General features: G+C 53.3%; 1 protein-coding gene across 2 annotated transcripts; it reads right to left on the bottom strand.

The window, feature by feature from the left end:
• Window positions 1-2463: 2463 nt before the first annotated feature.
• On the bottom strand, window positions 2464-12498 carry TNFRSF6B (TNF receptor superfamily member 6b). 2 transcript variants are annotated; one of them, XM_082065568.1, is made up of 5 exons: window positions 12438-12498; window positions 8367-8534; window positions 7460-7838; window positions 5507-5704; window positions 2464-2929 (listed from the first exon to the last, which is right to left on the bottom strand). In XM_082065568.1, the coding sequence occupies exons 2-5, from the start codon at window positions 8406-8408 to the stop codon at window positions 2652-2654; spliced, it is 897 nt and encodes a 298-aa protein (XP_081921694.1). In that variant the 5' UTR covers window positions 8409-8534; window positions 12438-12498; the 3' UTR covers window positions 2464-2651. The 2 variants fall into 2 exon arrangements, with proteins under 2 accessions (XP_081921694.1, XP_081921695.1); XM_082065569.1 differs by lacking the exon at window positions 12438-12498 and adding an exon at window positions 8578-8706 and having other exon boundaries at window positions 8367-8442.
• Window positions 12499-14969: the final 2471 nt, after the last annotated feature.

Raw genomic sequence — 14969 nt, 5'->3', positions numbered from 1 at the left:
TGAAGACTGTTCCTCTTCTCTCTCCAGGCTTTGGAAACTTCAGTGAAAACCAAAAGGGGTTTTTATTCCCTTAAGTTATTTCACCTTATCAACTAATTAAACTTGTGATCAGCTTGAGGTTGGGCTGTGACCACTAGCCCTGGTTTGGGCTCTGGAGGCTTTTCCAGCAGAGCCCGTTCCCTGGAACCTCAGCGGGGCTCACGTGATGGGTGTTTGGACGCCGCGATAAAGGTCAATATGAACCAGATAAAGGTCAATATTGGGAGACACCAACACCCAAACATGCACCAAGGCACTGCCAGGACAAAACCACCTCGGCAGAGCAAGATAATGACATGCAGGCACTCATGAAAGGTCCTGAAAGAGCAAGTGACACTGGTGGCACCAAGCTGGGGAGCATCACCCGCCATCCCCAGCCCCTCTGTCCTGGTTGCACCGATGGGAACCTGGAGCACTGAGCTCCTCTGACCCGGGCTGGGAGATCCCGGGTGTCCAACATCCCCTCCTGCTGCAGCGAGCCCAGGTCTGTGGTCCCCACTGCACCCTGGCACAGGGGTGACAGACACCCATTGTGTCGCCTCCAAGGAGGGGCCAGACGTGTTTGACCCCCGCTCAGTGCTGGGAGGGCCACGGGGCTCAGCAGGGTGACACTTTTGGGGAGAGGACCCAGGGGGTTCCCCGCTCCCACACCAGCTGTGCTTGGGGGTGTTCGACCCCTGGGAGTCACAGCGGGGGGACGGCAGCTCCTGCAAACCTCGGGGTGGGACCAAACCTGCAAAAGCATCTGCTGCATCTGAAGGGACAAAGACCTGTCCAGGCTCATGTCCAGACGGGACAGAGCACTCACATGTCAAATAAATCGGTGATACCTGAGCATGGGGGAGTTTTGGTTCTTGTGCAGCCTCCTGTGTAGGATCTCAAGGCCAGGCTTGACAAAGCTGCAAGGGGATCACCAGGATTAGTCCTGGCTCAATGCAGAGGTACAAGTGAGGGGTTGCCTCCACTGCTTTCCAGCAACCTGCTTCTCTGTGTCCTTGGTTGAACTGACCCAGGGCAACATCAGGATCACTGAGCTGCTTTATCCCCAGAGCCCAAACCTGGGGTGAGCTGGTTGTAGGTCTGGGACCCCCAGATGAAATTCTGGGACTCCCAGTTGCAAGCCTGGGACTCCTAATTGCAAGTCTGGGATCCCCAGTTGCAGGTCTGCAGCACCAGAGAAGAGTGAGCAGACACCCAGGGACCCCAAAATAGCCAAAAGACAAGAGCTGCCCTCAGGACCAGCCCCATTCATCCGTCCCCCATGGACGAACAACTCATCATGGCAGCAGGACGAACCCGTGTCTGTGGGCAGCCAGGGGAGGTTAAAATCCCCTCTTGGATTTGGTCGCATCAGTCGTTCTTGCACAGGGGACACGTGGGGACACTTCCACAGAGCACGTGTTTTGGAGCTCTCAGCAGCTCCCAGCCGGGGTAACCCAGCCCTCTTTCCAACCACAAGCTATTCCTGGCAACTACCCAGCTACAAAAGTTATTAAAAAAGCCCAGTTCATTCAAGACAGAAGATGCAGGCTCTGTGTCATCAGGCTGGAAGATGCCTGAGAGGGTAACCCTTGTTGACTTCCCTAAGTGACATCTGCAAGGCTTAAAAATAAAACCCAACCCACTTGCCGTCAGCACGAGTCCTGCTGACTCAGCAGCCCCTGGGCAGCACCCAGCCTGGCCGTGGCCCACGGGCTGGTTTGGGTGCTGGTGGTGTCTGGTTTGGGTGCTGGTGGTGTCGCGTGGATGGGGGATGTTGTGTGGTCATGGGGTGGAGCACGCGCAGAAAGCGGGGAGGGATAAAGCAGAGCCAGGTGGTCTGGGATCGCACCACCTCTCTCCTCCAAATGAGACCAGGAAAGACCTCTGGTGACAGAGTATTGTATAATAAAATAACTTCTTTGGTTTCTTTCTTTAGAAAACATCTCTGACGCACAGTATAAAAACAGGTAGTTCAGAAATAAATTTCAAGCCAGCTGTACCAGTGACTTCAGGGCATCCTACAGGTGAAGTGTGTCTCAGTAGTCAGCTCCTTTCTCAAAACAGAGTATAACAAGCAAACGCAACTGAATCATCTGTCAGAAATACTGTTAAATATCCAAGAAAAACTCCGAACAAAACCAAACCCAGACAGTTTAAAACAAATCCAGACAGTTGTCTAAAAAGGAGGAGCTGGGTTCTTCCCCAGAAAAAATGACCCTGTCTACGTGTTTCTCTTCTGATAAATTATTGACCTTCACTGAGTGCTGGAAAATCAGCGGCTAAGCACCCAGGGAACCCCCGGGAGCTGCTGCAGCTGCTGGTGCAGGGATGTGGGCACTCACAGTGACCCCTCACTGCATCCCCACACAGCATCCCCCCTCCGCATCCCCCCACCACATCCCTCACTGCATCCTTTCACATCACCCCCCCCACTACATCCCTCACCGCATCCCATCCCGGAGGCAGCGACACGGCTGCAGGCAGGGCCGGACCCACCGCAGCACATCAGCCCTGCCCCATCGCTCGTTTCCACGCCACATTTCAAGTTACGTTCAGAAAAATTAATAAATTAGTGAAACCACAGAAGAAAAACACAAAACAAAACCCCCCCAAAAGTTCCGTTTGCGTTCTCAGTGCAGGAGGAAGCGCTGGCGGACCTTCTCCTCGATGGAGTGCAGCTTGGCAGCTCGCAGCGCTTCCAGCAGCCCCTTGCTGACCTCGGAGTTCCCTTCTTTGAGGCGGGTGAGGAAAGCCCTGAACTTCTCCTGCTCGGCCGCCCTGTTCTCCGGCACCTGCTTTCTCGGCGAGTGCTCCAGGATTTGCTGCAGGCGCTTCAGCTTCCGGATGGGGATGTTCTGGTATGCCACAAAGTCTATCATGGCTTGTTCACAGTCGTCATCTGCTGGAGCTGAGGGGAGAAAACCACCCAGAGGTCAGAGGGAAGGTGACCAGGGGACACCGGGACAGCAGGTCACAGCCCCATCGAGCCTCTCCATGGACATCTGCCCAGAGAGGTGGTGGGTACCTGATCCCTGGAGACATCCCAGGCCAGGCTGGATGTGGCTCTGAGCAACCTGATCTGGTGAAGATGTCCCTGCTCATGGCAGGGGTGGCACTGGATGAGCTGGGGTGGTCTCTTCAACCCAAACTGGTCAATAATTCCCTGATATTGTCCTCACCTGGGCAATGGTCTTGGGACACAGCTCAGACTGGGAGTCCCAACCGAATGAACCTTGATGGGTGACGTACCACTCGCAACCCATCTTCCAGATTGGGGAGGGTATTTTAGCTCACACAGCCACATACACCCATGAACAGGGGCTGGGAACCATCTGCCCATGCACACTCCAGTCCCTGCCCGGGATGCAGCGGCATCTCGCTTGCAGCAGCTCGTCCCTTCCCCAGGTCAGGGAACAGGCAGGTCCAAACAAGCATTTTGCAAGTGGAAAAAGTGAGGTTGGAAGGAAGAAGGAGGAGGAAAACAGCAAACGTGGCATTGTTAGTTGGCCAAAGCCCATCTCTGCCAGCCAGCTGCCCTGAAGGCTGGGTCCCAGCAGCAGCCCATCCTGCACAAGGCAGTTAAGAAACAACACGTGAAAGTTCCTGTAATTTTGAAAATAACAAATATACCTTTTCCATGGAGTAGAGGAAGAGGGAAACTCCAGAAAAACTGAAGTAATCACAGTAAGTATTTACACGTTATTTTTCCTGAAAGCTTCTGTTTTCCCACGCAGATTTTTCCATGTGGGGACAGGACAAGCCCCAGGCGCAGCCCAGATTGGGGCTTTTGGACAGACCCAGTCCCAGCTGGTTAAAGCTCTGCTGGAGCTCGCCCCATGCAAGGAATGAAGGCAGAAAGAGTTTTCCAGGCCAAACGATGACTCAGTGAGGAAGAAACCAGCCCGGTTTCATGCCATTGTAAACTGGCTATATGGGGCGGGTGAGGCTCTGCCTCTCCTGCAGGTTTGGGGTTTATATTGTGTTGTTGCTGTGCCTGCATGCCTGTGGAGTGAAATCACCATGAGCCGGTGTTAAAAATACCCCTGGGCTCCCATTGCTCACGGGCTCCTCTCACTCTATAAATAGGCAAAGCGCCGGTGTGCCCGCGGGCGCTCCTGCCTGCCGAAGGGCGGCACACGTGCCGCTGGCACCTGCCCGGCCCCCAGGACCGTGTCCCACTGACAGCAGATCTTCCTGCCTCCTCTCTCCGCTGGGATCGCGCTCCTGGCCTGAGTCAGGCTGGGTACGGAGAACAGTCCCGTGCTGGCGGGGAGAGGATGGAGGGGCAAGACCTGCTCTCGCATGCTGCTGGGGGGAAAAACCTTCTTGCTCCATCATCACAGAGAAGATTTTATTGAAGGTCTTCTACCAAGCTTTGTCCTGATAGAAAGAAGGTTTTTTTATACTGGAGCAACCTCTGCAGGGACGTGGGGGAGTCACCGCCGCTGGAGGTTTTCAGGACGTGGCTGGATGTGGTGCTGGGTAATCTCATCCACGCTCCCTTTCCCGTAAAAGCTTGGACTAAATGGAAAAGCTTGGACTAAATGAACTCCAAAAGCCCCTTCCAGCTGTTCTGTGCCTCTGTGGTTGATTATTTTTGGAAGTTCAAGGGTGCAGGTTCATTGCCACCCAGACTAGTCACGTTGAATGTGTATCTTGGCTGGATGCTCAAGATAGAGCAGGTGGTTCAGAGCAGCTGCCCTGCCTCACCTCAATGGACACCAGTCCATGAGATGGTTTTCAGTCCCTTTCTCACCCATGACTTGTTGGGGTGCACATTACACAGCACCCCTGGACCAGCCCATCGCTCTCCCCAGCTCCTTTGCCCTGTGCTTTTGCCAAGAAAGGTTGGATCAGATGATCCTTGAGGCCCCTTCCAACCTGGAGTTCTATAATTCTATGAATCTGGCAGCTCCTGCCCAACCTTCAGCCTCCACCGAGGCTCAGTACTACATTTGCACTACCACGATGGCACAACCGCCACCATATCTCTACTATTTCACCCGAAAGGTCAAAATCCACCCTACGCTCAGCTCCGATGAACCTCGGACTCTGCTCCACTCACCCTGCACAAAACAAGGCTGTGGCTGCAGTAAAACCTTCCTGTAACAGAGGCGGAAAGCCCGGGAGGAGCGAGCAGGAGGTGTGCCAGGGGCTGAGCCGGTGCCACCGCCCTTCACACCGCGGCTCTTCACGGGATTTCACCGCCGGCTCTTTGTTCTGGCTGCACATGGAGCCTGCGTGGGCTTCGGCTGAGCAGTGGCTGTTGTACCCTGTCTCCTGTCCCTGCCCTGCATGACTGACCTCGGAGGGGGAGGAGGGCAGGTGGTCTATATTTCATCCATCATCACCATTAATTATGGACCACCCCGTGCTTTTACAAGCTATTTCACTTCAGTTTGCGTCTAAGCAGAAAAAAAAAGGCACTGAAAAGTTGGATCTTCCCCTGGCAGCATCGTGGTCCCAGCATTCCCCCCAAACTGACCTGGTCCCTGGGTGCTGTTGCTCCTCCCCAGTCTGCAGGAGGTGCAGAGGGTGTCGTGGTACTTGTTGCCCGGCACGTTGGTCACCTTGTTCAGCTTGGAGCAGTTCTGGTGCTGCTGGCACGGCTCGGTGCTGGATTTGGAGGAGGAGAAGAAGCCGGGGGGGCAGGGGCTGCACTGGGTGTTCTTGAAGGGGGTACCTGTGATGGGGGGGGCAAGGGGACCATCAGCCTGGGGTGACAAGCTGGGAAGGGAGCAGGGGCAGGAGTTGGGGACAATGCTGGCAAAGAGTGCCAGACACCGCTGGAGCGCCAGGAGGATGTTTTGGAAATGAGCTCTGCCTGCAGCTCCCCTGGGAACCAGCGACTTGCAGGACAAACAGCAACACCTTTCCCCGGCATTTCCCAAACCGAAGCATTCGGCACGTGCTGATAAAACGTCTCCAGCCTCCAGACCCAGGAGGAGATCTCATCTGCTACCGAAAAGGGTCACGTTGTGGGCAGGAGACATCAGCAGGGATGATGTCCCCGCCGAGTGCCAAACCAGCCCTTTGATTCATAGCAGAGTCAGGAGGCTCCAGGCCAAGTGAAAGCAAAAGTTGCTGAGAAGGTGAAAGTTCTGCTGCGGGTCAGCCCCTGTTTCGCAGGGACGGTGCCACGGGGGCGGCATTGCAGCAGGAGGGGGAACAGCCCCACAGGAGCAGACCTCACACCCTTTTCATCTCCTCATCATTTACCTAGTTAAGAACGAGGTCTCTACATTGTCACAATGCACCATCCCCCACACAAGATACCATTTGTCAAAAAATAATAAGAAAAAAATTAGCTTCTCCTCAAACACCTCAGTTTGTTCACATGGCTCCTCGGTCTTCCAGCCAAATCTGAAGCTTAATTTCAAAGGGCTTCCCCACATTGTTGGGAGACCTAATTCACCATCATTGCATCACTGCATTTTGTAACCGTAACGTCCTACAGAAAAATTAAACCCCAAACCACAACTATCAGCGTCAGCTGAAGACAACAGGTACTTCTCCTGTGTCCTGTGAGCCTGGAGCTCTGCTGGGCCCACATGGAAACGCTTCAAAAGCCTCTGCACTTCAAAGCCCGGAGCAAGATAATGCTGGTTTTGCTGATGCTGCCTCAGCTGCAGTTTCCAGACAGAGCCTGGTCCTTGGCGATTCAGAGGGGAGCGAGAGGGAAACTCACTCGCACGCAACTTGTATTTTTAGAAAGTTTGCACATATCCCAACAGGGGCAACCAGGGGATCAGACAAATCTGTGCTCAGGGAACAATGGAAAAATAACTCCCCTAAAATCCCTCGTGACTTACGTCTCACCAGGGGATGGAGCCTTGAATTCATGAGTCTCCCCTAGATGTGAATTGAAACCAGGCTGACTTCATTGTTTGGGCACCTGCCCATGTATCCATTTCATGTTTTGGATACGGCCTCTCCAAATTGCTCAATAATAAACCTCAAAACCCAGCCCCAGAGCTACACACATTCACCAGCCCTGCCCTTGCATAATTAGCAGCCCTTTTTAGTTCTGATAATTTGCATTCCCCACTCCCTGGCTGCCTGAGAGAGGAGCAGGAGCCCTTTCTGAAAGCCCTGGCAGGGTGAGATGCTGCTCAGGGATGGGGAATAAATCACAGCCCAGCTCTGCCTGGTGAAGCATATACCCAGGACGGTCATGTCCCAGCTAAGGGTGATGCTGGGGGATTTCAAAGGCTTTCAAAGCAAAAATGGGGAAAAAACGAAAAAATCGCTCCTTGGAAGAGAGGCGGGGAGCAGTTTCACATGCCAGCAAGGACGGCACTGCACTGGTGTGCAGAAAGGGAGCAGGTCAGGCTATGGGCAATCATCAGCCACTGTATTTCTCCTTGTTTTTTAGCTCCAGCAGATATTTTGGGATGAAACAAGAGCCTCGCAGCATTCACACCGCTGGGGTACTCACCCAGGTTCTCCACGCCGAAGCCCGGCGGACACTCGGAGTGCGGGATGCAGAACTCCATCTCGGAGTAGTAGCCTTCCTGGCACTGGCAGACGCGGTTGTGGGTGGAATTGCACGGCTGCACCTCCACCTGTCTCTCCCCACAGATGACGTTGCAGTAGCGGCATTTCTCCAGGTAGTTCCAGTAGTGTGTGTAGTGCAGCTCGGGGCAGGGCGCGCACACCGTCTGCCTGTCCCTGCTGCAGTGCTGGGACACGAAGGTCCCCGGCGGGCACTGCTGGCAGGTCACCTTCTCGTGGGTCACAGCATCTTTCCACTGGTAGGTGGGTTGGGCGTTGGAGCCAAGCTCAGCCAGGAACAGGAGGAGAGGGGCAAACATCCACTGCAGCACAGAGGGAGCAAAGAGCCCTTAGCGCATCCTCTGGCAGAGGCAGAAGCAGCAAGAGCAGCTGTTGTGTTACGGAATTCATTACCATCGTAGGTGCAAGAAGTTATTCTCCCACCTCATGCTCTCCCCAGCCCCAGGGGCAAAGCAATGGGGGTACCAGGGACCAGCCGCTGCCCCCATGTGCTCCCATCACCCCCGGCTTGTTACCCCCGATTGACACAGTGTCTTTCCCAAACAATGCTTCTCAAACCCACTTGGTGGTGCCTTTGCAACCCTGTTTCCCTCTTTCAGCACTATAAGCAGCTCCAGCACATTCTCCCCCCTCTTTTCACCCCAGTCGGTTCCCCACTGTTCAGGGTAAGACCTTTGCATATCAAGAAGCAGACAGAAAGTTTTCCAAGCTAGAAAGAATTCTGAACTTTTTTTGGAAACCCAGGTACTCTGCACAGGACTAGAGAATCCCAGAGTCTTGTTTATCCTCCCTTTCCTTTCCAAACCACGTGTGCCCGACTTTCCTGTTACCTTGGCCAGATGCCTTAAACTGAGCGTGTGGCAGGACAGCATAGCACCAAGGGCTCCGAGTGCCGCAACCAGACACCTGGGGATGCAGAGAAGGTTCCTCAGAGGCTGGCGCTGGGGACAGCGGCTGTGTCACAGCTCTCCGCAGCAGCACCGATCCAGCCTTCCAGCCTCAAAGCAGAAAGAGAAGCGAGTAAGGGCTGTTAGAAAATACCGAGTGTTCTCCTCCGCCTTGCAAGCAGTCCCTCCGAGGGAGATGTCGGCTCTGCCCACCCAGGGCCAGGAGCAGAGTCTTATAGCCCGGCGAAGAACCCATGCAAGGCTGTGACACACTCATCGCCCCGACATGCGTAAGCGGGGGAGGAAAGTCACCCCCCAGCCCGGAGGCAGCAGAAGTGGGCGAGGTGATGGAGGAGTAGCCGAGGTCTCCCTCCCCAGTCCCATCTTATCCCATCCCGTCCCATTCTCCCTATGCCCCGGGACCGGCTGCCTCTTTCCCCATCCCACCCGCCCCGCGCTCCAGAGCCGCTCCCGCCCCGCGGTCTCACCGCTCCCGCCGCTCCGCTCCCCGCGCCCGCCGGCCCCTTTATAGCCCCGGCCCGCGGGAAAGACCCTCTTGCGCAAGCGGCCGGCGGCACCGCGGCCCCATCCCGCCCCCCGGCTCCATCCCGCCCCCCCGACCCGATCCTGGCTCCCCCCGCCACCCCGGCGCCATCCCGGCCCCTCACCCCCCCTCCCCTCCAGCCCTTCCCCTCCCGTTCCTGTTCTTGCCTATAAGCAGCGGAGCTCTCCTGGCCGGACAGTGTGTATTTACCTGCCGGCAGGTGGGATTTGCACAGCTGCAAGTTTAAGGTATGTTGAGGATTTTTTTTCTTTTTGGCTGGGGAAAGGCGGGGAAATTCCCCCGCGAACTCTCTGTACATGCTAAATAACTTCCCAGTAACAGCATTTGCCTCTCTGTTGGGGTACAGCATACCCCCCTCCCACACACCGGGAGCACTAACCCCGCTCAAACTGCCCAGGTTTTAGTGGTTAGGTAATGCATTTCTGAAGTTGGCTCAGAGCTTCAGTTTTCTCCTTTCAAGAGCACCGTAGGTGACACATTAACTCCAACTTCAACACTAAAACACTTAGAGGTACCTTTTGTGGGATAAGAGCATCCAGCAGGTGAGCAGGCCAGCGTTTGAACATCTTACAGGTGACACTTTGCTGTCAAACTCAAGGATTTCAATCTAAAGTGAACTGAGCCTCACAGGTGCACTGCTTGGTGCCTTTCCCAGCGCTGCTCGCTCTGCGCTGCCCCTGCTCAAATATATCACCTGTGTACTTTGTCCTTCTGCCCCACCTCACCAGGTTCCCTCTGGAGGCGAGAACATCTAAGGGCACAAATGCAAAGTGCTTTATGTGCTGGGAAAGCAGCAGACACTGGAGAACTCGCCGTCCCTCCGCTCCAGCTGCACCTGCAGGGTCTCCCCGTACCCCGGGCATGGGGGAAGAATGAGCACGGGATTCACCTTCCCTTTGGTGTAACAGCAGGAGAGCTCCTCAGCGAGCCCACGAAGAGCACAGTGCACTCCGTGCCCAAAAACGTGCCCTTTCCTTTCCTCACAGACACCCCCTCCTACAGAGAATGGAGCCACGGGTGGGGAAGGGGAAGACTGCAGTTCCAAAAAGCCAGTGGAGAAAATAGTTTCACTTTTATCTTGGTTTTAAACTTTCCAATCAATGGAAGAGAAGAAAACACATCTAAACAGAAATCGCATCCTAGCACCCTGAGCACTCAGCTGGGAAGTCTGATGGTGTTTGAGCTACGCCCCTGGTTAATGTCACAGATTTGCCATCTCCAGCTGCGGAAAGGCAAGAGACTGTGCTGTGACCTGCACGCTGTGATCCGCCCGTCACACAAACCACGCTGGTTCCAGGCCCCATGGCCTCGGCCCCGGCCCCCAGGCACCCCCTGCCAGGCAGGGCTCTGCTGTCCCTGCCTGGGGACCAGGGCAAAACCACTTGGGAGGTTTCTATCAGCACAGCACTGTCACCCATCCCATCTCAAGATAGAGACAACAACTACCCGCCAGCAAAGCCTTGCTGGTTCAGAACAAAAACACATCTGAAATCAGCAGCCAGTCCATAAACACACTTGCTTAATGCACACAACTTCTCAAGCACCTCTGTGTGCAGACACTGAAGGGTCTACAATATCCTCCCACAAACCATTTTCTGTGGAACTGCTGTTTACGGGCTGGCTGCTCCCAGGGCAGGCTCTGCTCCCTGCTCCGCAAACAGCAGCACCCGCACCCTCGCCTGCCCGTGCTGGGGCTCAAACACATTTCCCGCCATTGTCTGAGCTGCAAGAAAGGAATTGCACCGGGAATACAGCTGTTCAGAAGGAACACAGATGTTTTAATAAGCCAGCCAAACGTCCTCCAAAGAGGCTTCTCCAGCAGCTCTCACCATTTGCATTTCCCATTTTCATATATGTCTATTGGGCAGCTCAGGCTGCTGAGTAGTTATGAGTATCAACCACAAGACACAGAATCACAGAAAAAATTAGTTTGGAAAATTTTCTACTGTGTTCTGTGCTGGGAAGCCCAAGACGGCAATGAGTGGCGTCCTTGACATTTTATAGCTGTCACACACGTGACCGAGCTGTGGGTCTGCCCTGTCACCCTGGGCAGGAGCATCTTCCTCCTCAGCAAGAGCCGGGTTCCCTCTGTCCCATCTCTCAGCACCCAGTGCTCCCAAAAACTTCATTTTCACCCTTGTTCCCTCCATGAACAGTCACATCTGTTGGATTAATATTATCTTACTTACACAGGCTCCCGCTGCCAGTCGCTGGCTCTGCTCTCCTGTCCTGGATGGCCAATCTCTCAGGCTTTATTTCTAATACTAAAGATTAAAGCTAAAAGAGCTAAAACCACACAATTTACGAAGATAGAAAATCAAACCCAGTTTTCTGCTACCCAGTAGGAGAAGTAAAACCTGATGGTCAGAAGGAATTATTCACAGCTCCCTCCAGTAAGATCAGTTTCTACCCATCACAGTTAAAGAACTGCAGCTGGAGTGAAAGGGGCTCAGTATTTCCATCTGGGCTGCATTTATTTGCACTCTACACCAAACAGGCCATGGGCTGATTTTCACAGGCCACTCTCAGATAGATTTTAACTTTACTGCTGGTTTATCTCAACCACTTGTAGCTCCCCAAAGTAATCCTGATGAGGAGGATTAGTAACACCTTTTGACGTAACAGTTGTTACATCAAACTGGGGCTTTGCTTTGTCATCATGCATCATCTCAGTAATTAAATTACCTCCCAGCACTGCCCTGGGACTGAGGCACATCCTCTTGAGGATGTTTCTTTAGAGTGAAATGCCACCGCTCTGAATCAAGCGCGACATCCCTCCCGCAGCGCACCCGGCTGGGGAGGTGCGGATCTTCTGCCCCACATTTCGGAGCAGCCCCATTGTTGACACATCCAGACTTTTCCAAGAAGCTGAAACAGAGACTTTTGCAAACTTGTGAGTCTGTTGAAGTGACAAACAGTCACACTGTACTGTTTGTAAAAGGATTACTCAAAAGAGCTTATCTGAACAGCACCGTATCTACTTTATCTCCCTCAGTGTTTTGTTTAGATTGACAAACAAAAAGCACCGAAGAGCCCCCGCTCACACCTGCTGACAGGTGGAGGAACCCACAGCTGTACGAAGCCAACGTAGGTGGCACATCCTGGGTGGCAGCTCATGGGACTTCCAGTGTCCTCATAGTGGAAACTACTGGGATGGATGCACCACACCAGGAAACTCCAAGTCCACACCATACCCCAATGCAATATCAAATATTTTTGATCAAAACCTACAATGACAAAAAATTCTCAGTTTTATTCCTAGAGTGAGATGCCACATTAAGGGCAGAGAAACGGCTTCCCCAGGCAATCTCTGCCTTCCAGGGAGAGAAGAGTCTGGTGGAACAGTGACCCTCAATTCATCTTTTTTTTGCCTGTTCCACCCACCCAACAAACGCCCCGGGGTGGGTCTGGGGCTCACTGGGACCAGCAGCTCCTCACCGCTGACCAACCTGCAGCCGTGGCGTAGAGCAGGAATCCAGCATCATCCTCTCGTGGCTCTGATTGCACTTCCCCACCCAGGGCGTCGCTCCCCAGGAGCTTCGGGGTGTCCAGCAGCAGCACAGCTGTTCAGAACTGCTCTCGAAAACTCACGTTTCTCGCTAATATTCAGAGAAAAATCTGAAAAGCAAAGTAATTCCTCACCCTCTGGCAGTGGCCACCTCTCCAGGCAAAGACACAGTTCATCTCTTTCCTGATAAAAGAGGTGTCTGGGGGTTTTGTTTGTTTGTTTGTGTTTTGTTTGTTTGTTTTAAAATTTTAATTTGGACTATTTCTCAAATTCTCTCAAGTTTATTGAGGAAAAACAGTGGGAAAAGTTTTTTATTTTCCCAATGACACACCACTAAAAATTGGAGACAATAGTCATAGCACTGCAATGCAGGGACGATAAAGCCAGATTAATATCTACTTCCTTCATGCCCTGTAACTCATGTGTCATTTGCTTCCCAAAACCAGCAAGGAGTGTCCACGAGAGACTTTCCTCTCCCTGAACACTCAATAATTTGGATCAGTTCCTCTAACCACTTACAGCAATGTTGATATTTAGGAAGACAATAATTGTACCATAATTAATGAACCCTCTCTGCCTCGCTTTCTCGTGAGTTCAGCCGGTTTCAGGACAACACAAAGTCAGTATCCACAGCTGTCCCTGGGCACCCTGTTCTCCGAGGCTTCCCTGACGCAGGTTGGTTGCCGGGCAGGGTGCGAGGAAACCCACTTGAAACACTTTTGGGAGGACCCACTGGTGTCATGACCGATTCAGGGACACAGAAGCCTCTGAATGTTTCTTTGGAAGATGGGGAGTGGAAAGGGAAGGGATCCCACAGCAGCCTGCCCTGGGTCATGGGGCTGATAGAGCGTGTCTGCCGAGCCGGGCTGGAAATGGGAAAGGGCAGGAGCCTGGTGGCAGCTCAGACAACATGGGTGCCGGGCACCCACCTCACAGCGGGATGGACACCCTGGGATCCCCAACAGGGACACTAACAGGGGACAGGGCGACTGTTGGGGGATCTACAAGGGCAGAGACCTGGACACCCACCCTCAGGGGCAGAATTGTGCTCTCCCACCAGAGGAAGCACCTCTGGGTTTAGAGTAAAACCTGCTGAAGGACAACAACCTGTAAAAGACACTTTGCTCCTCACTGGTTGGGGCTGCAGCAGCTTGACTTTTGTATTTTTTAATCAATGGGCACAACCTCTCAGCAGACCTCCCCAGGATAGATAAGGAATGACAGAATCATTAAATTCTGTTGGTTATTACAACCACAGCTAAGTGATGAGCAGATAAGGCACAGACAAGGACAACCTCCTGCAGGGTGGCTGCTGCCCCTGCACCAGGACACGTTGGTGTCCGTCTGTCCTGCCCGAGGGACAGTGACAGCAGGGACCAACCTGCCAGGCTCGCTGCAGCGCAGAGAAAGCGGCAACAAACCCAGACCAACTCCCAGCTGGTTACACCTGCAAACAGGAGATGCACTGGGGGACACTGGGGTGTTCAGAGCTCGTCAGGGTGTGCTCAGCGAGCAAAGGAAGAGTAGATGTCCTCAGCGAGATGATCAGACTGCTGGGCAGTAGAAGGAACGTGTGAATGTCTTAGAGATATTGATATTTTAACAGTTCCCCTGCCCCGTCTTGCTGACAACGGAGCATTCCCAAGCAGGAACAGTGTCCAGAACCCAAACAGCAGCACAGACAAAGCACAGCTGGAAAAACTGCTCTAGTTGAGGGGAAAAAATTGATTGTAATTACATTTGTCCCAGCAAACCACACGTACCTTTTAGATGATTAAGTCTTGCTGGATTTTTGCAGTCCATAGCAGATGATTTCCATCAGGAAATCCTCCCCAAAGCCTTTCCCGCCTCTCGCAGCCGATGGCTCATCTCATCCCATCTCCTGAGCTGTGGTTTCCCTCCAGCGGCACAGGCGGAAGCTGCAGTTCTCCCAAGAGAGCACTGAATTCTCTTACCACTCAGTAACTTTGTGCTGTTTTGTGCTCCTGGTCTCCACTCTGCTCCTTTCCCGGGGTGAGGAAACACCGAGATTCCAAATGAGCGTCCAGCAGAAGCCGCAGGGACCTGGTCGGCAGCAGCTTCACCCCGCGCAGCGGATTCCGATGGCCCCGAAGCTGCCAAGTGCAGAGCAGCAGCGCTGGCCGGAGCTGCTTTCCCCGAGAGCAGCCTCTTCATTAAAAACTTCTGTCATGCAAGAGTTATTGCCAGGCTTGTTACAAAAGGGAAAAAGAACAAATAATGACAAAGAACACTCAGGGCACAACTTGGGAAGGTGCAGCCCCAACAAAAACCCCTTGACTAACAAATAAAACAAAATCCATTTCAGGTATGGAGTTGCTTTAGTTTTAAGACGCAAAACTGTCTTATAATACACATTTCTGACAAGATTTCGGTCCAGCAAAATGTGGCTTTTCCATCATTAAACACAACACAGTCAGCAGGCTGCAAAACTCGGAGTCCTGTGGAAGGACAA

Source organism: Streptopelia decaocto, assembly GCF_964273445.1.
Source record: "Streptopelia decaocto genome assembly, chromosome: 14".
Classification (NCBI taxonomy): Eukaryota; Metazoa; Chordata; class Aves; order Columbiformes; family Columbidae; genus Streptopelia; species Streptopelia decaocto.
The sequence above is the reverse complement of the archived record's forward strand: the minus strand, read 5'-3'. Positions and strand labels throughout refer to the sequence as shown.

Excerpts from the sequence above, each read along its gene's own strand:
- TNFRSF6B (XM_082065568.1), bottom strand. The coding sequence starts at position 8,408 with ATGCTGTCCTGCCACACGCTCAGTTTAAGGCATCTGGCCAAG. Across the intron at positions 7,839-8,366 it reads GTTTAAGGCATCTGGCCAAG|TGGATGTTTGCCCCTCTCCT; the intron begins GTAACAGGAAAG and ends TCTGTGCTGCAG. Across the intron at positions 2,930-5,506 it reads CAACAGCACCCAGGGACCAG|CTCCAGCAGATGACGACTGT; the intron begins GTCAGTTTGGGG and ends TTCTCCCCTCAG.